Raw genomic sequence first — 24947 nt, 5'->3', positions numbered from 1 at the left:
GGGCCCTGTAAATGCCAGATCCCCTTCCCCCTCCCCCGACTGCAGGTCAGGGGTGCTGACTGGGTCTGACGGGGGCTGACTGGGATTCACGATGTCGCAGTCACTGTGATTGTGACATTGACCGGAGGATCATCAGCGGCGAGATCTGGAGCTGGGGGAGCCTCCTGGGTGGATGCAGGGGGCTCTGGGTGACACTCTGCAAAAGGGAGAGACACACAGCAAATCACTGAGAGCTGGGAGCTCCAGACAGCTAACGGCCCCAGGTGAGCACCGTAAGCACACCAGGGTCCTCCAGGAACACCCCGAGCCCACCCTAACTGCCCCCACCTCCCACACAATAGGCCTGCGCACGACTGCCATAACCAAGGGCGATAAACCCTCATGCTCCAGGGCACAAGCCAGTCAATCATTTGCAGGGTCAGGAAGAAAGGTCAGGACAGATTATTACTTAGCTGGCACATTCTGCAGCCTCTGATCGCGGCCAGCCAAAGCCAGGCACCAGCTGCGACGGCCGACGATTTACATGACAGGCTGCACCTTAGGCAGGCTTACCCTCAAACACAGGCTAGCTTACGCGCTTAGCTGGGCTGCACTTGCGCCCCAGTTACCTGCTGATGCCTCCCCAGCCGGGGGGGATGTGGGGGATATGCCCCCAAGCTCCCCGCCTGTCTCAGCCTCTGCCACACCTGCGGCCGTCTCAGCATCTTCCGGAGAGCTGATCTGCTCGTGAGCCTCTGGGCCAGCCCTGGGGACAAGGGGGGGAAACGTGCCTAAAACCGTTCCTCACAGACAGCCCAGCAGGCGCCAGGGGTCCTGGGGGGAACGGCGCACGGAGCCGGGGGCTGGGGCGGAGCCGTGACAGCGAGCTAGAGAGCCATGGAAACAAGCCCCCAGACGTGCGTGAAGGGAGCGTCTGGCTGGCAGAGGGGGTGGGGGGGGAGGAGAGTCAAATTGAATCGTGGGGAAGGAGGTGGGGGAGGGCTGGTGATGCCAAGGGAGCGGGGGCTGCCCTCCTGGCGCGCTGTTTGTCCATAGCTGTTTGTCTGGCCTGGCTTTTGGCTCTTGGGGGCAGGTCCGCTGATTTCAATACAAGTTCGGAGCCTAAGCACCTCTGAGGATCTGGCCTGGAGCGCCGCGTCTCGGGCCCCTGGGGGGTACAGCGCCGGGCCCCGAGCGCGGGGATAAGAGGGGTGGTCGGCGGGGTGGACCCGGGAGGGTGGCCGGGGGAGGGCGGCTGCGGGGGTCGGGGGTCTGGTCGCAGGGCTCCCCAGGACACTTACGTTCCGAAGAGCAGGTCGTGCAGCCCTGGGGAACAACACAAGGAGACAACGTTGTCAGAGCCACCTGGGGCTCAAACATGCCGGCATAAGGAGCGTGCTTAACCCGAGCCAGGCCCGGGGCAGTGGCAGGCCCTTCATGCTGAGCAGCCCCAGAGGAAATGTTCACGCAAAGCCCTGTGCCAGCAGCCCAGCCGTCCACGCCAGCAGCAGGGAAACCTTTGCGCTGGGCACGCCGGCCACAGGACGAGGAGGTTAATTCACTTTCACACCCATTGACATCGGCTCCTGCACCCGACACCCCAAACTGCAGAGAGTGTTGAGCCATTGGCTCAGGACCGCCGGCTCTCTGCCCTTCTGAGCAGCTCTCCACTGACATGGTGTCCGTCCCAACCCACCTCCACCTGGCACGCTGTCCGTCCCAACCCACCACTGCCTGGCACGCTGTCCAGCCCACTCCACCTCTGCCTGGCACGCTGTCCGGCCCAACCCACCTCCGCCGGGCACGCTGTCCGTCCTACTCCACCTCTGCCTGGCACGCTGTCCGTCCCAACCCACCTCCGCCTGGCACGGTGTCCGTCCTACTCCACCTCTGCCTCCCAGTCGAAAGCATTCAGGGTGTATTGTCCCTGCAGCACCGGGCACCATCGGCCGGTCCCGGTCTAGCTGTGCCTCGCGGGCATTCCCCATGTTCTAGCCCTGCGCTCTCCGCTGCACCCGCTTCCCGACCAGCCCCAGCGGTAGCGAGAAGGGGCCCCAGCCTTCCCCGCACTCACGTGGGTTGTTGTCCCGGTTCCGGACGATGTACTGAAATGCCAGCAGAGAGGCAACTGCCGCCACGACCATCCCAGCTCCTGCAGCGCCCACCACAGCGGGGTAGGCGTTGAAAGGGGGCTCGGCTGGAAGAGAGAGAGAGCAGGCCGGGTTCAGCACCACGTGGCCTGGGCTGGGGATCCCTGCACGAGGAGCCTGCTGGAAACAGGGACCTGTTCTCCAGGTGAGGGCCACACAGCCCCCTGTGCACACCCCCTGGCCTCCCAGCTCTCACCCCTCGTGTATCTCGGAGCAACTCACAAGGGTTTGTTAAGACAGACACACATGTCACTGAGCTCCCCTTGCACCTCCCACCAGGGCCCAAGGGAGGTGATGTACTGCTCCCATCAATCGCACTGTGTGCAGGAGATGATGTTACCCGCATTGGACGGGGGGGAGACTAAACACACAGCGGCAAAGGGAGCTGCCCAAGGCCATGTAGCGAGTCAGCGGCAGAGCAGGGAATAGAACCCAGGTGTCCTGGACCCCAGGCCTGTGCTGTAACCACTGATGCACGTTCTCGCCTGGAGTCAGATCATTCCCACTCCAAGTTGGGGCATTTAAACCCAAATATTTCCTCCTGCTGGAGCTCTGATCTGTAAGGGCCCAGCCCTGCCTCACTCGCGGCGTTTGGCTCCGACAGTGGGGGCTGGGGGCACAGCAAGCTGCTGCCCAGTTTCGGCAACAATTCGCTTACCCCAGGTTTAAAACACCACCGAGAACAGCTCAGACCCAGGGCAGGCCCAGGGACAGAGTTGATGTGGCTAAGTGGCCACAAGCCCAGCCCAGCTGGCCACCTCTCTTCTAGCTGGCTGATGAGCTCAGCCCTGGCTGGGAGGCTGCACCATGAAGCAGGGAGGGAAGGGGCGGAGAAGGGCTGCCATGCAGAAGATGGGTCTCTCCGTGGGCCAGATTCCACCTGGCGCAAGGTCAGGTCAGTGGCAGGCTCCTGGGGTGAACCAGGCCCACCAGCTGTGGGTAGGACTCAGAATCCACATGCTGAGTAAGGGGCTGCTCTGGCTTGTGACCCCAGCCACGGAAAGGCCTCGGCCAGTGGCCCGGTGGGAGCCAGGTGGCAAGGTGCTCAGCACAGCCGTGGGGGGACGCGAGCCCAGCAAAGGGAACCATCAGCAGAAAACGCAGGGGTGCCGCCATTGGCCCTGGCACCTGCCACAGGAGGAAGATTTAGATTTTGCAGTTCGTAAGCTCTGCCAGCATGGGTGTTGCGTGAATCCCCCTTCGGGGGGGGCTAGCCCCCCGGGGCCCACCCCTTCTGCTAGAAGCCCCGCTGCTACCCCACCGCATCCGCCCCCTTCGTCCACCTGAGCCCCGAGTCCCCCATCTATCCCCCCGTAGCTGGAGGAGTCCCAGCCAAACCGCCCTGAGCCCCGGGCCACCGGCCAAAACTGAGCCCCCCCCGGCTTTGGGGGAGAGGGAGAACGAGGGCGGAGCCTCGGGGGGTAGTGGGGGCAGGGCCATGGCCTGGGTTGGGGAGGCTTAGCCTCCCCTGGCCTATGATACCTGCCACCCATGTCCTCTGAGCTGGGACGATCTCTCTCTGCATGGCTGGGCCAGAGCTGAGCATTAAACAACCGCAACAGAAAACTTTTCACAGTTTGTACAATCCCGTCTGAGCAGAGAGATTGGCCCCCATTTAACTGATCCACTGGATCAAATCTGGACACATACAGATGGGCAAGAAAATCCACCAATTTCTTCCTCGTTTTTTGTAGAAGGGTCAAGTCTAGCGCTGGGAAGGAAGAAGGCATGGTCTGGAGCCTCATGGGACCTGAGTTCAATTCTCAAGTCAGATGCCCCCTGGTTAACTTGGGGCAAATTTCTTTTTTCATTCTGCACTTTATCAACACCATCTAAGCTGGGCCATGGTTGTGCAGCGATCCCCCAGGGATAGCCAGCGTGCCCAGCACTGAACTGGTCAGGACCCCTGGGTTTTATTCCCAGCTCTGCTACTGAATAGAGGTGTGACCCAGACTTCTAGTCCCTTTGCCAGTCTGTGCCTCAGTTTCCCCATCTGAATAATGACACTTACCTGCCTGGCAGGGGTGTTGTGCGGTTTAATGTTCAGAAAGTGTTTTGAGTCCCTCCCACGAAAGGCAGCAGAGAAGGCCCAAACACCCTGGTTTTTCCATGTCCATGGCTTCTGTCTCGCCCCTGCTCACACCAGCTGCCTCTAGCGACATCGGTGAAGACCAGTGCTCAGCTAGTGTCCACTAGCGACACCACTTGGGGAGCCGTTCAGAGAAACGCTCTTGAAACAGGGCATGGCGGGGCTCCATGTCTATTCCCTAAAGGTGCTCAGTGCCCAGGGAAAAACGGGGTTTGCTGACATCCCTGCAGACTCAGCCGGGGATCTGAGTTCGCCCCTTCTCATGCGTCAGCCTCTGTTTTGGAGGTTCTGCAGGCCACATTCTGACCTCAGCAAGGCCCCGGCACCCTGACTGGCTGCACATCTCAACCAGTCGGGACATAATGCAGGTGCATGCTGCCCAGGACGAAACAGTTGCCTCTCCCGGTGCTGGGCTGGTTCTGCATGGCAGGGCGTTCAGGCCAAGCCAATTCAGCACAGCTGTGCTCAGAGAGACAGGGACTGTCTTTTTGCTCTATGGCTGGTACATCATCTAGGACAACGGGGCGCGGTCCATGACTGGGGCTCCTAGGTGCTATGGCAGAATAAATAATCAGCTGTTTGGGTCTTATTTTGGTCCCTAAAGTCAGCAGATCCAACTATTGTGCAAACAGGGGGCAGATCTGGTTGAAAAGTTTTTGCTGAAACTTTTTAATTGACGAAAAATGGCTTCTCAGTGAAGATGGAAATCTTTTGGTGAAAATCCCCGTTTTCATCAGAAATTGTAGGGCTCTAACTGAAAATATCAATACCAAACACTGAGACGTTTTTGGTTTTTTGATGACCCCCCCCCCCCAAAATAAACAACCACCACCAAATGTTAAGGAAAAGTTCAATGAATACAAACACTTTGTTTTTGTTGAAAAATTTTGCAGGGGAAAACGAATCTTTTCCCAGACAGCAAATAGAAGGGACCATTTTAGTCATTTTTCAGGGGAGAATCGCACTTCAAAGAGAAGTCATTTTCCAGGAATTTCGAGGGTATTTTAAGCCCGGCGTATAAATAATGAAGCCAAATTGGAGTAGCTTCCTCTGTGCAAATGTGACTCAGAGCATCCTCCCGTTGTATCCCCTATCAGAATGAATGCAGCGTGGAGTCAGGTGTGTTGCAGAGAGAGCACAGGTGAGTGAAACCAACCCGAATTGCGGCCAGGGCCCGGGCTGCTAACAGTGACAAGTAAACAAGTGAGCAGAGTGACTTCTTGGGGCTGTGCAGTGACATCTGGAGCGAGAGGGTGGGGTGTGCTTCCCAGGGAAGGATAATCGTCTGCAGGAAACCATGCAATTAGGATAACGAGATGATGGGGAACAGAAGTGACAATCACACTGAAGTCATCAGAGAAGGGGTCCCCTCCAGACCACACTGCACAGCACCACAAGGAATCTACACCCACTCCTGGCGACTCATGCAGCAGGGTCAGCTGGGGGGATTCAGCAGCTGGGCCATGCAGGAGGCAAACAGACAGGCAGGGACAGCAAAAGGAGGCACCGAGGGACCCCGGAAGAGGCACGGGGAGAAGAAGGAGCAGCAGGGGTTCGTTCTGGTCATGCTGACACCATTTCAGACCTAGCACCCTCTTTCCCTGGGCCTCTTGTTATCCTAGAAAGGAGACAGGCAGACAGGTACTGAGTTTCACAAGAGCTGAACCAAACTTCAGGAGTCGGAGAGAAAATTCTGAGATTTCCCTGCACCATCACTCCGGCAGGTCATCAGCACTTGTGCAATGAAATCCCACGCTAGCAGCATTGCATCATCAGGCCTAACTCTCACTGGCTGATCACACGCGCAGGGCGGGTCCTGTTGCTAGAGCAGCTCCTTGCCGTGTTAACCTTCTCATGGAGATCACTGTCAGGCCCCGGAGAGCCCTCTCTCACTACACCCATGCAAGCTGCAGGGCAGTTCGGCGACTCCCAGCAGCTGTTACTTCTGCCCGGCAGGGCACTCAGGCCAAGCCAGCTCAGCAGAGCCATGCTCAAGAGAAACCCCCTCAGTCTCAATCCAGGACCAACCAGGGATGTCCGTGCTTCCAATCCCTCTTAATGCAGTTCTGAGGAAACGGGGTGTCAGGGAGGGACGGGGACTGGATTGCAGCAAAATGTGGCAGCTAACACTAAGGGGGGATGGGCTGATAATGTCCCACTGGTCCCACCTGCCACTCCAGGGAAATCTTTTGCTGGCACAGAAATGCCCCATGCGCCAAATGGAACCAACAGACCCGTGGGGTGTTCATGGGCCTCTGCTCATGAACCAGCCAGATGACAGCAGTTATCGGAGTCCCTCTCTGGTGGCTGGACTTGTGGTATCTGCACCCCATATGTTTCCAAGGGGGCTCAGTGGATAATTCCTGTGGACATAATAGGGAGGAAAACTCCATCATCCCTTAGAAATTCCCTACAGAATGCAAGAGAAGGTGAAGCCTAGAGCAGTGATAGTCTTCCTCAAGCCCCACAGGAAGGCTCAATAAGCCTATAGACAGGGCGGCATTTTCCATTAAATTCCATATGACTTTTCCATAAGGGGCGACCTGAACCGGGCCCCTCTCGCTCCGTAGGCAGCAATTCCAGCAGGAGCCAGGCAGAGCTCATTTTGGCTGGAAGCTGCTCAGCTCTTTGGCTCGTGAGCACAGAGGAGGGTGTTCTCCTCTAACTCGCAGCCACGTTCTAACAGAGAGGGCCAGGGCGGATTCAGACTTGATTGAAACTGCCAAGGCCAGAGCTCCCCACTAACGCACAAGAAGTAAGGGTGGGAATGGCCCAGGGCCCAGTGCAAGCACTCCACCTGCAGTCACAGGAGATGAGCCATTGGGGTATACAGAGCTGACTCCCTGCTCCACAAGAAGCACCAGGGGCGAGATCCCTCGGGTCCCACTCTGATCTCACATACACCAGTGTGACACTGGTGTAACTCCAGGAAGTTAGGTGGAATACTTCTGATCGACCATGAGTGAGAACAGAATCAGGCCCAGTAGCTGTAAAGGAGATGTGACCTGCTCTGTTTGCCTCAGTGTGTTAACTCTGAAACCTAATGCTTACAGGTCACGGCTCATCGGTTTATGAAAACGCACTCAGCTTCTCAGCGATTCTGGGATTATGAATCTGCGTGAAATCTGAGTACAATGCCGCACTTCTCCCCAAGCCCACAGCTGACCCCGGTCATGAATAAACAGACAAAGTGACTGCCAATGTTCCTCAATCCTGAACAACAGCACCCGCTGCTCTTCTACTCCTGGAATCCTCCGCACTACACTGCCGGTACCCTGCACTCCCAACTCCCAACACCCGCTGCCACCCCAGTCCTGGGCCCTTGTCCCAGCCGTCTTCCACTGCACTAGCAGGGTGCAGTGTTCAAGTTCTGTGAGCAGTTTTGTTCAGCTCCACTACAAACACTTGAAACATTCCCTGCACGGTGCGACAATGCTGGTTGGTCTTCCAGCACACCATCCCCTGCACCCTGATACAATGACACCATCCCCTGCACCCCGATACAATGACACCATCCCCTGCACCCCGATACAATGCTATCCCCCAAACCCCAGTACAATTACACCATTCCCTACATCATAATACATCATCCCCTACACCCCAATACAAAACAGTCACCTACACCCCAACACAATGACAACATCCCCTACACCCCGATACAATTATAACATCCACTACACCCCAATGCAATCACACCATCCCCTACACCCCAATACAAAACAGTCACCTACACCTCAACACAGTCACCTACACCCCAACACAATGACAACATCCCCAACACCCCAATACAAAACAGTCACCTACACCTCAACACAGTCACCTACACCCCAACACAATGACAACATCCCCTACACCCCGATACAATTATAACATCCACTACACCCCAATGCAATCACACCATCCCCTACACCCCAATACAAAACAGTCACCTACACCCCAACACAATGACAACATCCCCTACACCCCAATACAAAACAGTCACCTACACCTCAACACAGTCACCTACACCCCAACACAATGACAACATCCCCTACACCCCAATACAAAACAGTCACCTACACCTCAACACAGTCACCTACACCCCAACACAATGACAACATCCCCTACACCCCAATACAAAACAGTCACCTACACCTCAACACAGTCACCTACACCCCAACACAATGACAACATCCCCTACACCCCAATACAAAACAGTCACCTACACCTCAACACAGTCACCTACACCCCAACACAATGACAACACCCCTACACCCCAATGCAATCACACCAATCTATATCCTCACAGTCCAGCTGTGCTAAGGACCTACTTCCTCACCCCTGGCCCAGCCTTGCTTGTGGGGAGCTGTCCAGCCTCGCCAGCTCCACACAGCCCTGTCCTGCTTGCTGTGGTTCACACCCAGGGAGGGACATGGCCCTGGGAGCCGTCTGCTTTCCAGGTCCTTCATCCCAATGTAACAAAAATCCTAAAGGGGCTGGTTGAATAAATGGAGCTTGGAAGCTAATCCTGCCCGGTCCTACCTGTCTAGCTGGAACAGAACAGAGATGCACCCACCATTCTCTACAGCCCGGCATCCTCCCCCCACTTCATCCACACCCCAACAGACCCCCCCACATGTTCACATGTTCTGGACATGTGGGCAGTGGACAGCCGCTGCAGTAGGGGTTACTTCACTCCAGCCCCCAGAGTGGAGCCCAGCCGGAGTCTGGGGCCCAGTCACTTCACCTGGGGTCTTCCCCTCGGAGGGGTGCCCGGTGGTGCGGTGGTTGACAGCCAGGATGCGGAAGGCGTACACTACTGCCGGGGCCAGGCCGCCCACCCTGTGGTCCCGCACGTCAGGTTCTATGTCACTGGCCACCGTCTCCCAGGCCCAGGCTGCCGACCGGGACGGGCCCAGCGAGGATTTCTTTGCTTCTTGCCTTTGGACGACGAAGCCGGTCAGGTTCCCCGAGCCCTGCGTCACCCACTCCAGCTGCACCTCGGTGCGCTGCCGGGTGTACATCAGCTTGCTGATCGTCACGTTGGGGGGCGTCGGGTACCCTGCAGGGGGTAGGGAGCGTGTCAGCGGTGCATCCAGAGAGACAACCTCACCCCCCCCCGACTCCGTGCTGCTCTCACACACGCCCCCCCCCCGGCACACCCCCATCCCCTGTACACCCCACACAGACACCTGCACGTCACACACGTGCACAAAGACACCTCAGCTTTCACACACCTTCTCACGCACAGGCTCCTTCCCTTCCTCTCTCGTTCCATTCAGGGTATAACTGGCCAGTCAGGTAATCAAAGGCTGCACGTGCCTCCCCCACCTGGAGCGAAACCTGCCCCAGCCCAGTCCCTGGACCCTGGGGTTTCCCAGAGTCCCACATGACCTCACTCAGTGCCGTAGAAACCAAGGGGGGGGGGAATGAAACAGGAACCCCTGGGAGTTCACCTCACGGTCTCTGGGGAGCCCAGGGCCGCATAACGTGTTAGTCCAACCTTCTGAGGTAAATAGGATGAAATTCTATAAGGACAAATGCAAAGTGTGCCATTTAAGAAGGAACAATCGGTCGCGCACGTACAAAATGGGAAATGACGGCCAAGGAAGGAGTACGGCGGAAAGGGATCTGGGGGTCATTGTGGACCACAAGCTTAATACAGTATGAGTCAACAGTGTAACGCGGTTGCAAAAAAAGCAAACATCATTCTGGGATGTGTCAGCAGGAGTGTTGTAAGCAAGACACAAGAAGTAATTCTTCCGCTCTACTCTGGGCTGATTAGGTCTCAGCTCGAGTATTGCGTCCAGTTCTGGGGGCCACATTTCGGGAAAGATGTGGACACTTTGGAGAGAGTCCAGCAAAGAGCAACAAAAATGATGAAAGGTCTAGAAAACATGACATATGAGGAAAGATTGAAAGAAGTGGGTTTGTTTAGTCTGGAGCAGAGAAGACTGAGAGGGGACATGATAATAGTTTTCAAGTACATAAAAGCTTGTTACAAGGAGGAGGGAGAAAACTTGTCCTCCTTAACCTCTGAGGAGAAGACAAGAAGCAATGGGCTTAAATTGCAGCAAGGGCAGTTTAAGTTGGACATTAGGAAAAATTTCCTGTCAGGGTAGCTAAGTGCCGGAATAAATCGCCCAGGGCGATGGTGGAATCTCCATCATTGGAGGCTTCTAAGAACAGGTTGGAAAAACTCCTGTCAGGCATGGACTAGATAATACGTAGTCCTGCCTCAGTGCAAGGGCTGGTCTGGATGATCTCCCTCCCATCCCGCCGTTGCTATGCTTCTACCAATCAGCATTCAAAACATGCCCATGACTAAACCCAGCTGGAACAGAACCTCCTGTTCACACACTCCCCAGCAGATCCCTACCCTCTTCTCCACCCCTGACCCAGACCCTTCCACCATTTCCCTTCCCTCCGCACACCATGTGGGCCCCACCAAACTCCCTACCCATTTCCCCTCCTCCCCACCCTCCCGGTGGACCCCATCAGACCCCTCCATCCATTTCCCCTCCCCTAGCCCTTGCTATGGGGGCCCCAGACCTCCCCATCCACTTCTCCTTCTGCCTCCCTACCCCATGGCCCCCCAGACCCTCCCATCCACTTCTCCTTCCCAGCACACGCCGATCTGCTTCCTTCTAAACTCTGCCAAGCCCCCCGTTTGCGCCCCCGTCCCTGTATGGATCCCATGAGCACCCGCCCTGCCCCGCCATACTCTTCACACGGAGCCTGATGGGGACGGTGGCGTTGCCCACGGCGTTCACGGCCACGCAGTAGTAGGTGCCGCTGTCCCTCATCCACTCGGTGTCCCGGATGGTCAGGTTGAACCAGGCGTCGCCCTGCTGCAGCCTGTACCTCGCAGCATCCGGCCGGATCACCTGGTGCTTGTCGTTGAACCAGAACACTTCGGAGCCCAGGTGGGGGCCCTGCAGCGCGCAGGCCAGCCGGACCTCGCCGCCCTCGAACAGCGACACCTCCGTGCGCTCGGCCGCCAGCTTGGGAACGTCTGTCCGGAGAGAGAGACGGGGGACACTGCAGCGAGAGCAGCGCCCGGGGCAGGGCACCTCACTCTCAACAGAGCAGGAGTCTGCCCCGTGAGCCCTGCAGGGAGCCCGGGGAGGGGAGCCGGGGTCTGCCCCATGAGCCCTGCAGGGAGCCTGGGGAGGGGAGCCGGGGTCTGCCCTGTGAGCCCTGCAGGGAGCCCGGGGAGGGGAGCCGGGGTCTGCCCCGTGAGCCCTGCAGGGAGCCCAGGAAGGGGCGCCAGGGTCTGCCCCGTGAGCCCTGCAGGGAGCCTGGGGAGGGGAGCCGGGGTCTGCCCCGTGAGCCCTGCAGGAAGCCCGGGGAGGGGAGCCGGGGTCTGCCCCGTGAGCCCTGCAGGGAGCCCAGGAAGGGGAGCCAGGGTCTGTCACCATGAGCCCTGCAGGGCGGCCCAGCCCAGGGTGGGGAGCCAGGGTCTATTCCAGCTCATGCATGATCACCAGGATTGGTAACTAATTTGCAGTTCCAGTGCAGGGCCAAATTCTTCCCTCCACAACCCCGGGCACCCCTGGTGATGAGGCGGTCGGTGGGGACGGGACTGTACTACGGTTGCCAAATTTCTGATTTCAGAAAACCAAACATCCTTGCCCCGCCCCTGCCCTGAGGCCCCGCCCCTTCCCCAAGGCCCCGCCCCCACTCACTCCATTCCCCCTCACTCTCCCCCACCCTTGTTCACTTGCTCATTTTCACTGGGCTGGGTCAGGGGCCTTGGAGGGGTATGGGATGTAGGAGGGGGCTCTGGGCTGGGGGGATAGGGGCAAGGGGTTCAGAGTGTGAGGGGCTGGGGGCTTCGGGCTGGGGCAGGGGGTTGGGGTGCAGGAGAGGGTGAGGGCTCTGGCTGGCGGTGTGAGCTCTGGGGTAGGGCCAGAAGTGAGGGATTCAGAGTGTGGGAGGGGGCTCTGGACTGGAGCAGGGGGTTGGGATGCAGGGGGGTGATGGCTCTGGCTGGGGGTACAGGCTCCAGGCTGGGGATGAAGGGTTTGGGGTGCAGAAGGGGGCTCCAGGCTGGGGGTGGGGCTGAGGGGTTCAGAATGTGGGAGGGGGTGTAGGGTGTGAGCTCCAGGAGGGAGTATGGGTGCAGAAGGGGGCTCAGGGCTGGGGCAGGCTGGTGGGGTGCGGGAGGGGGTTCGGGGTGCAGGCTCTGGGCAGCGCTTACCTCAGGCCACTCCTGGGAAGCTGTCTGCATATCCCTATGGCCCCTTGGTGGAGATGTGGCTAGACGGCTCTCTGCACTGCCCTCACCTGCAGGTCCTGCCCCCGCAGCTCCCGTTGGCCATGGTTCCTGGCCAATGAGATCTGCAGAACCAGCACTCAGGGTGGGGGCAGCGTGTGGACTCCCCCATGGCCACGTCTCTGTCTAGGAGCCGGAGAGAAATGCTAGCCGCTTCCGGGAGCCGCGCAGAGCCAGGGCAGGCAGGGAACCAGTCTTAGCCCTGCTGCACCACGGACCAGACTTTTAACGGCCCGGTCAGCTGTGCTGACAGGAGCCACCAGAGTCCCGTTGAAAACCGGACACCTGGCAACCTTAGACAGCACAGGTGTCACTGAAGGCAGAGTGAGGCCTACTGGCCCCTTGCTCTGGGCACTGACGTGTGAGGAACGCTTTGGGCTGCAAACCGAGTGCTCTGAGTCAGGAATCCCCAAGACGACTGCCGTGGGAGCCCACGAGGCCGAACACAGACCACCGGCCACGGCCGCCTCCCCTAGCATTCGCACTGAGTGTGCCTGTCATCGGGGCACAGTTCCCCCATCTGCCAGCTCATGAAGCCTTGTCCCTGAACCCGCCTCAGCCCCCTGCCCTGCCTCTTGGGGTGGAGCAGCGGTAGGGGGAAGCAAGAGCTCAGGAGCGGACCCCATTCTCCCAAGAGGGGTGAGGGGGAGCAGAGGGGGCCCGGCAGCTCAGGGCAGCTCTGTCCCTTCATCCCCCTTCCCTCCCCGTGAGCAATAGGACAACTCCTCTGCCCCTGCCTTCTTCCCCTTCAGCATCTGGGCTGGGAGGGGGCACCGGGGACTCGCTGCAGCCTCCTCCAGGCCTGGGGAGGGGGGTAAAGAGCCCTTGGAGCTGCAGGAGGAGCAGAGTTGCGGCTGCGGGTGAGGGGGAGGAACGAGGGAGGCAGTGAAGGGCAGGCGTGGCGCCCGGTCCCCGCCTGGGGCTCTGACACACTCCTAGGGACACTCTTCAGCCAGCTCTCCTCAAGAGCGTTCATGAGCCGGACCCAGCGTGGATTTTCCCTGTTTCTGGCCCGCACAGGGGTCAGTGGCGAAAAGGGCGAGACTCCACTCATCCCCACAGCCCCAAGGGTGGCTCAAAGCAACAGCCGCTTTGCCGTGAAGCTGTGGAATCTGCCTCTCGGTCAGGTTCCAGGAACCGCAGAACTGGTGCCAGGTCCCACCCGCGCTCCCCGCACTTGCTTTGCCAGCAGTTTCGCTGGCCCACGACCCGCTGCGGCCCCGCCGGATGGCAGCCGGCCTGCTTACCCAGCCGGACAAGGCACTCTGTGGCTCTGGCCTGCAGAGGGTGGGCTGCGATGCACGCGAACTCCTTGCCCCCGAGGGTGCTGTTGGCTTGCATGACGTAGATGTTGCTGGATGGTTTCAAGCCGCCCAGCACGCGGTTCCAGCAGTCTCGCCACCAGAGTGTGACGCGGGGCAGGCCTCCTGCCCAATCGCAGGACAACATGAGGAACTCGTTCTGCTTCGTAGCCACGGCAGAACAGGTGGGGCTCCCCACAGGGACCCCTGGGGGGCAGAGACAGCAGCAGCTTAGAGACAAGCATCCCTGCCCACATCCAACCTGGTGGAGACGCCACACATCCCATCATGTGGGTCCCCCGGTCTCTGCTCTCCCCACATAAACTGGGAGGAATTGGGTGTTCCCAAAGACCCCAAAGGGCACTTTCTGCCCCAGAACCTCTGACATACAAACACTGGGCCTCATGCAGGAAACACCCCAGAGAATCAGCGCTCGCTGGCCCTGGCGGGGGAGCTCCATGGAGTTTCATCAGTGTGAGCGAGAGGAGAATCAGGCCTAAAGCTGGGACAGTTGCCAAGACACCAAAGTCTCAGCCACACGTACGTGGGAAAGGAGTCTTAAAAACCCATGCCCAAGCGGGGAAGCTAAGGTACAGTCCCATAGGCTCTCCAGCCCGTTAGAGTTATCTCTACTGACGGACCAGACCAGGCCATGAAGGGACCATCCCTAACGTTCCTCCACATCCCTGGAGATCTCCCTGTGCCTCCCTTGGGAGTCCTGAGTCCCCCGGGTGCTGGGCTAGCTTGCTGACCACAGCACCCTCTGGGGTTTGCACCACCTGCGTCTGCTTCCACGGGACCGGCACGGCCCGCCGAGCCCGTCATCTTTGTCAGGCACAAGCAACCCTGGGACATTTATGTCATGACGCTGGGTTGGTTCATCGCGATGGGATGGGATGAGTGACATCATCCCATTGGGGAAAGCCGTCAGCAGGACACGATGTGACCTGGCATCGCGATGGGGTTTCGCAGGCCCTGGAAGTGATTTCATGGCCTCCAGGCACTTCACAGACAAAACCCCTCCAGAGCGAAGTGGTTCTGGAATACAGGCGAGCCTGGGGAGTTAGTCTCTTGGCTGCACAGATTCCTGACACCGCAGCCATCTCGCCTGTAGGACCAGTGTTTGCACTGGGGGCATCAGCACCTTATTCCTATTTCAGTTCTGGGAATGAGAGCCCGAGCAAGGCCAGCTCCTACACAAGTCACCTTCACTAGCCATGTCACACCGCTGCGGCCATGCAGTACCCACGTAGCTCCCTGTTGCCAGACGAATGGTGCCATCTACCCAGGGCCCCTGGAGCCCTGAATGTCCACTTGAGGCCTTCCAGTAAGCAGGGAGGAACTGCACCCGTGTTTGGAGAGCTGCTTTCCACAGCGTCAGCCTTGTTTCTACCCACCAGCTGGAGACTCCATCTCCACAAGCTGGCGTGGGCTCTCAGGGGGCAGAGCACAGGACCCGGCTGCCTTATGGAAGGGGCAGTGGTGTTTCCATTCCTGGGCGGCACTGAGGGGGCAGGGCGAGGGTACTTACATACAGTGGTGGTGCAGACAGCATCCTCTCGGAGCGCTGGGTGGGAGGCCAGGCAGGTGTACGAGCTGCCGTTCCGGATGTCCGCCCCTCGCTGGATTCTGGTGGCATTGGAGTAGGATGCCACAGCGTCGGCTTCCCGGCCGGATCTCACCCACCGCAGCCGCGCTGGGGGGAACCCACCAGGCCACGAACACTGCAGAGCAATGTCCCGGAAATTGGCAGCCGGGACTGGTGTGCAGCTGGGCTTCCCCTCGGGCAGATCTGTGCGTGGGGCAAAGATTGTATCAACAGCAAGAGGCGTTAGCAACACCGGGAAGAAGACAAGGCCTGCTGCCCGGGGCTGCCATGTGCAGGAGCTGCATTGGGGCCAGGGAGCCGGGGACCATGTGGCAGCTCTGTGGGCTCTTCCCAATGGGACCAGCTCCCTGGTGAAGCACTATAGGAGCAATGGAGGGGAACTGGGAGAGCACAGGGTGCTCGGCGGCCTGCGACGTGGGTTTGGATCACAAAGCCCGAGATGTGCTGGGCAGGCCCTGGCCGCTGTCAGTGCTAAGGTGGTAACATGCGGAACAAGAGGGCAAAAAGCAGCAAGCCGGGGACGGGACGGCGACCCAGCGCCTCGGAGACTCTCTGGCGCGCCGGGGTCAGTTCGCAAGATGTCTCCCCGACTGTGCGGAGCCAGAGACATTTGGACACAGCGTGACCTGACACCGATTCTTCAGGCAGGTGCCAGCTTTGCGAGTGTCACAGTTTCAATGCCAGTCGTTGCCTAGAGTCAACCCCTCCCCAGGCTGCCACAACCCTCCAGCACCCTCATGGCAAGCCTCTCCCTCGAGTGATGCTTTCCAGCTGCCGGAATCCAGCCTGCCCCCATGACCAGCCCTTCCAGCTCGCTGATCTGCCCAAATCCCCCTGCTCTCCTTGTGACAAGCCCCCAACCCACCTGCCAAGATCCCCTCCAGCCCCCCATGACAGTTCCTCCATCCCAGCCTCCCTGGCTGCCAGCATCCCCCCCGATCAATATCTTGGAACATGTCCAGTGGCCTCTCCCAGAAATCTGGCCCCTCGAATGGCTGGCTCTGCTTTGAAAGGGTTTGGAGGGCTTGACACCTGGACTAAATGAAGGGGGAGTAGGCGGATGTTCCCAGGATCAAAGCTACCGGCTCAGGGGCCTCAGGATTTAGCAGGGAATTCAGTTCTCTTATGCAGTTCCGCTCCCCAGTCGCCGTCATCACTAGGCCCAGTGCCTCTCCCAGCGGCACACTCTCCGGGCCCTCATGCACCACAGCGTAGCAGACCAAAGCTGGAGATCCAAACCAAGTGGAACCATCCACACAGGTGTTTACTCGCCACAGCTGTCAGCAAACAGTCCCTCTTCATGAGCATCTGCTCGACGACCTACCTCTGGATCTCGCACAAGCCCCCTCTCTGCTCCCCCACAGTCCTGCCAGCCCAGCTGGAGGAGCCCGACTGGAAAGAACACAACGGCTGCCTTAGGCCACACACACCATCAGTCTCACAACGCTGCCCCCCTTCTGTCCCGAGGAGCTAAGCACTGTGGAAGGGGCTCTTCTGCTCTCACAAAGGATGGGTCCCTGCTTGGTCTGGATCATTCGGGACCAACGGAGGTAGAAACCTCTCCGTTCTTACAAGACTTAAACTACCCACTCTCAAACTTGGAGAGCTCTTCCCTAGCTTCCTGGTACCTCTTTAGCTAACGGGTGACCATGAGAATCAAAGAAGGGAAGTAAGGGGCCGAAATGCAGAGGACAGAGGAGATGGGACCAGCAGGGGGACGCAGCTGCACATGCCAGAGAGAGAGCATACCCACATGGCCGCGTGCCCAGCCATTGGGAAGGACGCACTTACAGTAGACGGTGAGGAGGATGGTGGTCTGAGAGCGCGTATTGAGGTGTGTGTTTTGGGCCAGGCAGGTGTAGGTGCCCGTCTGAGTCCGGGAGATCTTGGCTATCACGTACTTCTGGCCGGAGTAAATCTGGGAGCTGTTGTAAAACCAGATGTAGTGGCTGGGCGGGTTGGAAGGGGCCAGGCAGGTCAGGATCACCTCCTCCTGCTCATTAGCTGAGAAGCCGTTCTGGTTAATAGCAAATGGCTCAATGTTGATCACGGGTTCATCAGGGCCATCTGCAGAATGAAGTAGGAGGTGGTTAGCACCAGGCTGATGGCAGGAAGGGGAGGGTGACTGTCCGGTTCAGATGACCGTCTGGCAGCTGGATTGTTTATCTGAATCTTTTTGGTCCAGGAATAGGACGTGGGGCTCTGTAGCCCAGGAATGGCAGCGGGGGTCTGCTCTGACCCCCAATGCTGGGGGCAGGGATGGGGTTATGACCCCAAAGTGGTTGCCAGCGGTTGTTTTTTGTGGGGATCATAATCTTATTCCCATTCCAAATCTTCGGTCCTTGTCAGACACTGGGGCAGCAGGGATGGTGCTTGTCCCACATGCCCAGAGGTGCCTGGGAAGCCAGCACAAAGGATTCTGGGCTGGGCGGAAAAGAGTTTGGAAGCCCTGGTTATGTTCTCTGGAGTCGCTCTTTTGGGCCCAGTGCTGGGAGGTGCTGAGCACCCCAGTTCCACCGGCCTTGGTAGGGGTTACGGGCACTCAGCAGCTGGCAGGATCGGGGCCCTGAGCAGGGCGTGTGACGGCACGCCCGAGGGGCAGGACATGTTTGCTCCTGCCTGCAGGTCACTTACAAATCACGTCAAGATACATCCCGTCGCTGGTCTGGCTGTTGACCTCGTTGTGGGCGGTGCAGGCGTACCAGCCCATGTGAGTCCGGTTAGCCGCCGTCAGGATCAGCAGCCCGCTGGCCGCTTCCGCGACAGCCACCGCACCCTCCCGGTTGGTGTCACGGTGCCAGGAGTACCCGACGGGGGGCGTCCCCTCCTTCACCACACACGTCATCGTCACCACCGTGCCTTCCACCGGCGTGGGGTCGGTCATCTGCAGGAAGGGCTTCGCAACGGGAACTAGGGGAGACCAAGCACACAGCTCAGATGTGATCTCACCCACTGCAGCCTCTCGCGGTGCACTCTGCCCCATTCCCCATCCAATCCATTCTGAACCGCCCCGTTCCAGCCCTCGCCCCACGTCCCCCAGGCTCTCCATCCAGCTGTCTCACCCAAGCCATTCCTTTCATACTAATCCCTGCCATTATGACCTGCTCCGTTCTTTTCCAAGCCAGCCCTTGCGATTAGAATCTCGTCCGTTGCGCTCCCAGGCGTGTGATTTTGATGCTGTGCCCTTCAGACCCATGCTAACGCATTGCTAGTGACAGAGGGAAGGTTCGAGGGAGACGTGAAGAGGAGGGGTCAGTCAGCCCCCCACGATGGAAGCTGCTCCCAGTGCAGCATTGTCCGGGATGATCATTCAGCACAGATGGCCGCTCAGAGGGAGGTGGGGCAGCAGGAGGGGGCTGGACAGTCCTGCAGAGACAGCTGAGGGGGGACAGGGCGGGGAGGAGGTCAGAGGGGCCGGGGAGCCATGAGTGGCTGGGGAAGGGGGCAGTGGGAGGTTGGCCAGGTGGTGGGGCAAGGGAAGAAGATTAAGGCTTCCCAGCAGCCCGCTGGTTCTGAAGGATTGAACAGGAGGGCCGCGAGTCTCCAGGCCCTGGTGCTGATGAGCTGGGGCACGGGGGCCAGTGGCAGCATTCACCCTCCGAAGCCTGCTGGAGCCCAGTGCGGGAGCTACCCAGATGGTTCGTCACAGAGCCAGGAGAGGGGCAGGCCAGTTCCCAGCCCGAGTCAGCTGGCTGCCCTCCACAGAGATGGCGCTAGCCGGGCACTGGGACCTGAGCAGGCATGCTGGGGAGGGAGAAGTACATGAAGAAGGCATTTCCTGGATCAGACCACATCTTCCTTCCCTGGCCGGAGGGGACAGCAGGGGTGGGAGGGCAGCTCTCCCCGGCACCCCCTCCGGGAATGGGGGAGAGCAATCCCCTCTCACCCTGCCCTGGCGAGATGCGTGCTGGGCCCCGGAGTGCTGTACCACCCCCGGTGCTCTCGTGGGATCTCGCTCTGACCGCTCGCCCCAGGGGGAGAACTGTACAGGGTCCGGCCAAGCCCCGTGACCCGGCTGCTGGTGCGCCATGGGGGAGAGCCGATGCCCACTGACGTCAATAAGAGTTCTGGGTCGGGGGAGCAGAGAGCTGGGTTTGGGGATAAATGCCCTGAGTTCTCCTTCTAACAAACATCCAGTGCCCCAGACCCAGCAGTAACTCTCCTGTCAATAGGGCAGCGCCCTAGCAACCATCCAGATCCTGGTTTCAACCTCCCTAGGGATGTCTGGATCCGGGAATTAGTCTAGGCCCCTCCAGGCCTCGGATTCTCAGCTGCTTTGCACTTGGTGGGGCCATTTACAGTGGTGCCCAGCAAGAGTGAAGTGGATACAAAAGGCTCCCTGATCAGAATTCTTCACTCAGCCCAGGGGCAGCAGCCTGTCCCCACCGTGCACACATGTATCTGAGCTGAGGGCACGCCTGCCCTAGGTGGGTCCTTTGGTGACTAACTCTGGTCGCCCTGCCAGGCACCACAGGAATCCAGTGGCTGGCTGCTATGCTGCCATCTCTCATGCTTTTATTATGAGCCTGATGATATTTGGTGTTTTTCTTAAAGCCCCAGCTCCTGGAGTCAGGTGATGACACAAGCTTCCCAGCTGGCATGAAAAAAAGCAAGTGGCTGCGGAGAAAAGTGCATAAACATGACCCAAGGCAACCAAAAAGTCCCCCCCCCCAAGCCCCAAAACGTCCTCTTTTTTATATATCTCAGGATTTTAAAGCCACTCTTGTGAATTTGGGGGGGCACCTGACTCAAGATTTTTGACCTCTTGGGGTTGGTGATGCCAAGGCTAGTTTGGGCCTGGCCAGTGGACTCTCAGCCCCTTGGTTTCACAGAGGAGCAGTGTCCACTCCAGAGCCGTCAGTGCTGCCGGCTGGGGACCATTTGAGCTGTCTTGCTGGAGCCAGCCTCTGTCACTTGGCCCGGCTGCCTCAGAGGCAGCTGTACATGTGTCACTGTTCTTGGCTGCTGGAGGCTCGCTTTGATGCTGCACTTGATTGATTCTGTGCCCAGGGCAGATTGAAAACCTCTGCACGGTTCGGATCAGAGGGGCCCCGGGAGGAGGGAGCACCCCGCCCCCACCATTAAAATGTGAACCAACAGAGCCGGGTGTGGCTTCTGATTTTGGGTGCCCAACTCGACACTCCCATGGCCTGATTCTCAGAGCTGCTCAGCACACGCAATCCCAAATGGAGCTGGTAGGAGCTGCAGGGGCTCCTCTCTGCTGTAACGCCTGTAAGAGCTTGACAACCAGCTGAGACCACGGCCGGTCGTGCTAGCCGATATTGCCTCCTTTTTCTCCCCATCCATCTGTCTGTAGCCACCTGTCTCTCGTCTTAGACTTAGATGGTAAGCTCTTTGGGGTGGGGACTGTCTTTCTGTTCTGTGTTTGTACAGCGCCTCGCACCATGGGGCTCTGGGTCATGAGCGGGGCTCCTTGGTGTCACCACAGCAATATATAAGGGAAGCACCCCAAATCAGAGGCTAATATTGAACATGTTGGCTCTAACCGCCCCCCTGCCTCAGTTTCCCTATCTGTAAATGAGAATATTTATCCTTGCCCTCCTTACCAGGGCAAGGTCAGTTTACTGACACCTAAAGTGCTCTAGGGGGTACTCCCAGGGCAGGCATCAGACAAACGCCAGGTGTTAGAATTCCTAGAGCAGGTTGCTATTCTCAGGAAGTTTATTCAGAGCATTTTCCCAGCCCCTGATGAGTAAATAATCCCCCAACGCTTGTTTTCTTTATCTGACCGGCTCTACCAAGCAGACAATGAATTGTTCACCAATTTGTCCCACCCATCAGTCAATGAATTATTAGCGAGTCATTTTCCCAGCTCTGCCTTGTCCCCATGTTTGTTTTCTCTCTGGAATTACAGACTCGGAAGCCCCAAATCTCTCCCTTTTTATATCTCCAGTGATCGTGGTAAGGACGTTAACAGCACCTGGCTCACATGGCTTTCATGTGAGCTGGAATAGACACCTGATGGGACTGAAATTCTTCAGCCTTTGATATACAGGAGGTCCAACTAGAGGATCTAATGAGTCCCTTCTGGCCTCAAACTCTCTGAATGAATCTATGAAATGTTCTGCCTTTCTAAGAGTCCCAGTTAGCTGCTAATACTGAAGAGAAAGCCAAGGGGCTTTGAGCCCTGGACAGATGACTGAGCTCTTCCATCAGCAGTGGAAGTGGCTGCCCGGCAGTGAGCGACATTCTTTAGGAAGATAATCTCCCAGCAACCAAGAAGTATTTGCCAGTGGAGTGTACCCAACCCCACCCAGCAGAGTGCATGTGAACAGACACACTGCACGGGGAGGAGCTGAGAACGGCTGGGTGTCCCAGGAAATGTGGGATAAAAACACCCCTCACGGGTCCGGCAGAAAATCCCTGACAGTAACCCCCCTGGCAGGAATACTGGGATTCGGCCACAATTCTGCAGCTCGACCCGCAGCTCCAGCTAGATTTCAAGAGGACTACGTGCGCCCGCTTACATTGCTGAGCAGAACATCTGCTTTGCTTTGCACTAGCTGGTGTGAAGATGCAGACTGTGACTGCGGAGTGGCCGTGTAGGACACCATTCTGCTCAGCAGGATGCCTGGGGGTATCCCTCTCTCCCTGGCAGTCTCTAGCCAGGTGAGATCCAGGCACAGAGGGCACACAGAACGCCAGCGCCCAGAGATGAGAATGCCAATGTGCCCAGAGATGTGTGCTGTTGTGGGTAAGGTCAGTAAGGCTGGGCAGACAGCGCTGCTGTCTCACTCATGCCCATCACACAACCCCATGCCAAAGGGCTCTCTTCAGGCTGCTCTTGACCGAGGGGAATGTTGGCCATGCTACACAAGGCCTTGTAGCACAGGGTCCCCAGGAGAGGAGCCTCCAGAAGGAAGCAGGGGAAGTCCTGTTTTTGGAGGCATTGAGCACTCAGCTCTTTGGGGCAAGGACTGCCTGTTTGTTCGATGTTTGTACCGCACCTAACACAGCAGTGTCTGGTCCTAGGCATTTCCGCAATATAAGGACAGGCTGGGTTAGGCAATGGAGAACATATTGCTGGGGACATCTGGGGAGGGTGGAATAGCTGAGACCAAATGGGTCTCTTCCGTCTCCCATCATCTTTGCATGCAGCACCATTTCAGGGGCAGCTTCACTGGCAGGGATACGCGGGACAGACGAGTGGGGGTGCGCGGGCAGTGATTGGAGGAGATGGGTTGGGCATCGGGCCTACTGGATTCTAGTCCCACCCTGCAACCTTGGGTGCAACCCACTTCCCCTCCCCCTGCCTCAGTTTGCCTGCTGCGGTTGCGCCCCACTTCAGTGGGGTGGGTCTGCGAGGGTTGTAACAGGGCGCTCTAGAAGGGAGCACAGTAGGAGGGGGGAGGGATAGCTCAGTGGTTTGAGCATTGGCCTGCTAAACCCGGGGTTTTGAGTTCAATCCTTGAGGGGGCCATTTAGAGATCGGGGCAAAAATTGGGGATTGGTCCTGCTTTGAGCAGGGGGTTGGACTAGATGACCTCCTGAGGTCCCTTCCAACCCTATGATTCTATGACTGCGGTTTAGGGTTTGGGGACCCTGACTGGTGCCTCCGTATACTTGTTCAGACAGTCCCAGAGGTGACGCCGCCTCCAGGCTACCTACCCAGCACGACCAGCTCTATGTAGAAGTAGCCCACTTTGATCTCTCCATCCTCCTCGTACATCGCCTGACACATGAAGTGCCCTTGGGCAGCCGTCTGCAGGTCGCTCACCTCCAGGGTGCCGTTCCTCAGGCTCACCTGCCCCAGGGCCGCAGAAGCCTTCTCCACCTTGGACTCTATCCCGTTGCTGATGGCAACGGCCCTGGGCACCAGCGAGCCCAGCTTGGTGAAGCTCCAGAAAACCACCATGGGCGAGACCACGTCGCCACACGCCAGCTGCACGGAGCGGTGCCGCACCCCCCGCATTGCCTGCTCCTCGTACTTCGCATCGCCCGGGTGGAGTAGCTGAGCTGGCGTGAACGAGAGAGGAAGGACGGGCCAGTGGTTAGGGCGGCAGCCTGCGACTCAGGAGACCAGGGATCAGTTCTCTACTCCGGCACAGGCTCCCTGCGTGAGCCTTTCCCTTGGGCCAGTCAACTCAGCCTCTTGGTGCATCACTTCCCCTCTGCCCAGTGGGGATACAGCACTGTCCGCCTCGCAGAGGGTTGTGAGGATGGATACGGGGACGGTTGGGAGGTGCTGGTAAGAGGCACTGAAGTCAGCATAAGAGAACAGTGCCCCCCGGAGCTCAAGGGAGTCGCCCCCAGTGTCAGCAGGGTTTCCCAAGGGACAGAATTTAAAACTTTGCCCTTAACACTCATGCTGTGTTCTCCTAGCAGGCGAGAGAAAAGGAAGGACCAAGGAAACACACAGCGAGGGAAAAGGAAGGACCAAGGGCCAGATCCACAAAGGGAATTGGGGCCGCTGGCATCCCAGAAATAGGCCTATTTGACCCGGTGCAGTCACAGAGCAGCAGCCGGTGCTCCAGGCCCAGCCCTTCCATGTTTACACTTGGGGGGGGGGGCATTCGGGGCTGGCCCTGCAGTCTGAAGTGCTCTGTGGATGCACAGCACAGGGGCAGCTGCACCCCCACCCACAAGCTGCATCCTGCCAGGGTGAGAGGGGAGCTCAGGCTACACGGTGAGACGGCCAAGCATGGGGGTGGTTCTGTGATGTGGGGTCCTGTCCCCTAGGAACTCCCCAGAGCTCAGCCTTTCACAGGGAATCTGTTCCAGGAAGTTGGCAGCCCCTCCAGCTAAGGACAGAGAGGAATCAATTTAACCGAGAGCGACGCGTCCCCTGAGAGGAGGGGTGGGCGGCAACAGAGAAATGGAGCCTGCCGAAATCTGTGCTGTGTATGCCTTTGCTCCTGGGAGAACGGATAATGGTGAGGCGCTGCTGAGCCAGGAGGAGTTTTCCAGCACAGTGCCCCAGGGCTGGATAATCTGAACAGATGTGGAGAGAGCCACGCGTGGGAGCTGCTCAAGGACCTGGCAGGATTAGCATGGCTTGGGTCACAAGCGCTTGATAGGGTTCCAGACAGGGCCAAGCGTTCATACTGGTCACAGGACGGTCCTGAGTTATCAGTGCAAATATTATTAACCCATCAATATCATATCGACTATCAAGCGCTTTGGGGAGTGTTATAAACCCTTCTGCTTCTGCACATAAGCCCCAACCCCTAACTACTGGGGGCTGGGCGCGCTGGTTATTTGGAATGAACTCTTTGCTTCCTCCCATGGATTTGTCGGACCAGGTTCACCGCTGCCCTGCACCTTGTTTCATTGCCTACCCCAGCGCAAAGGGCTGCCAGCTCAGCATGGGACCATTCATGTTAGCTCCGCACAGGTGCAGGGCGCTGGGTAACTGGGCCCATAGCAATGTACCTAGCCCATTATTTCTGCACGGGAGCCATTGCCCAGGGGTCTGGCTGAGCCAGAGCACATTACTCACCATAAGCCACTGTTGGGAGAAGGCAAAATATTTTCAGCAGGTTTCTAAATGGTGCATTCCTTGCTGCTCCATAATCCATGTCTCCATGTCACTCTGAGGGAG

The 24947-nt window shown here is 58.3% G+C and overlaps 1 protein-coding gene across 1 annotated transcript; it reads right to left on the bottom strand.

Moving 5' to 3' along the window:
• Nucleotides 1–86: 86 nt before the first annotated feature.
• On the bottom strand, nucleotides 87–24924 carry VSIG10L2 (V-set and immunoglobulin domain containing 10 like 2). Its single transcript, XM_073320598.2, has 12 exons — nucleotides 24846–24924; nucleotides 23015–23362; nucleotides 18020–18295; nucleotides 17177–17452; nucleotides 15308–15568; nucleotides 13723–13983; nucleotides 10922–11212; nucleotides 8945–9259; nucleotides 2054–2176; nucleotides 1281–1305; nucleotides 687–745; nucleotides 87–196 (listed from the first exon to the last, which is right to left on the bottom strand). The coding sequence occupies exons 1-12, from the start codon at nucleotides 24922–24924 to the stop codon at nucleotides 87–89; spliced, it is 2424 nt and encodes an 807-aa protein (XP_073176699.2).
• Nucleotides 24925–24947: the final 23 nt, after the last annotated feature.

The sequence above is a fragment of the Lepidochelys kempii genome, chromosome 22 (genome assembly GCF_965140285.1).
Source record: "Lepidochelys kempii isolate rLepKem1 chromosome 22, rLepKem1.hap1, whole genome shotgun sequence".
In the NCBI taxonomy this organism is placed as follows: domain Eukaryota; kingdom Metazoa; phylum Chordata; order Testudines; family Cheloniidae; genus Lepidochelys; species Lepidochelys kempii.
The sequence above is the reverse complement of the archived record's forward strand: the minus strand, read 5'-3'. Positions and strand labels throughout refer to the sequence as shown.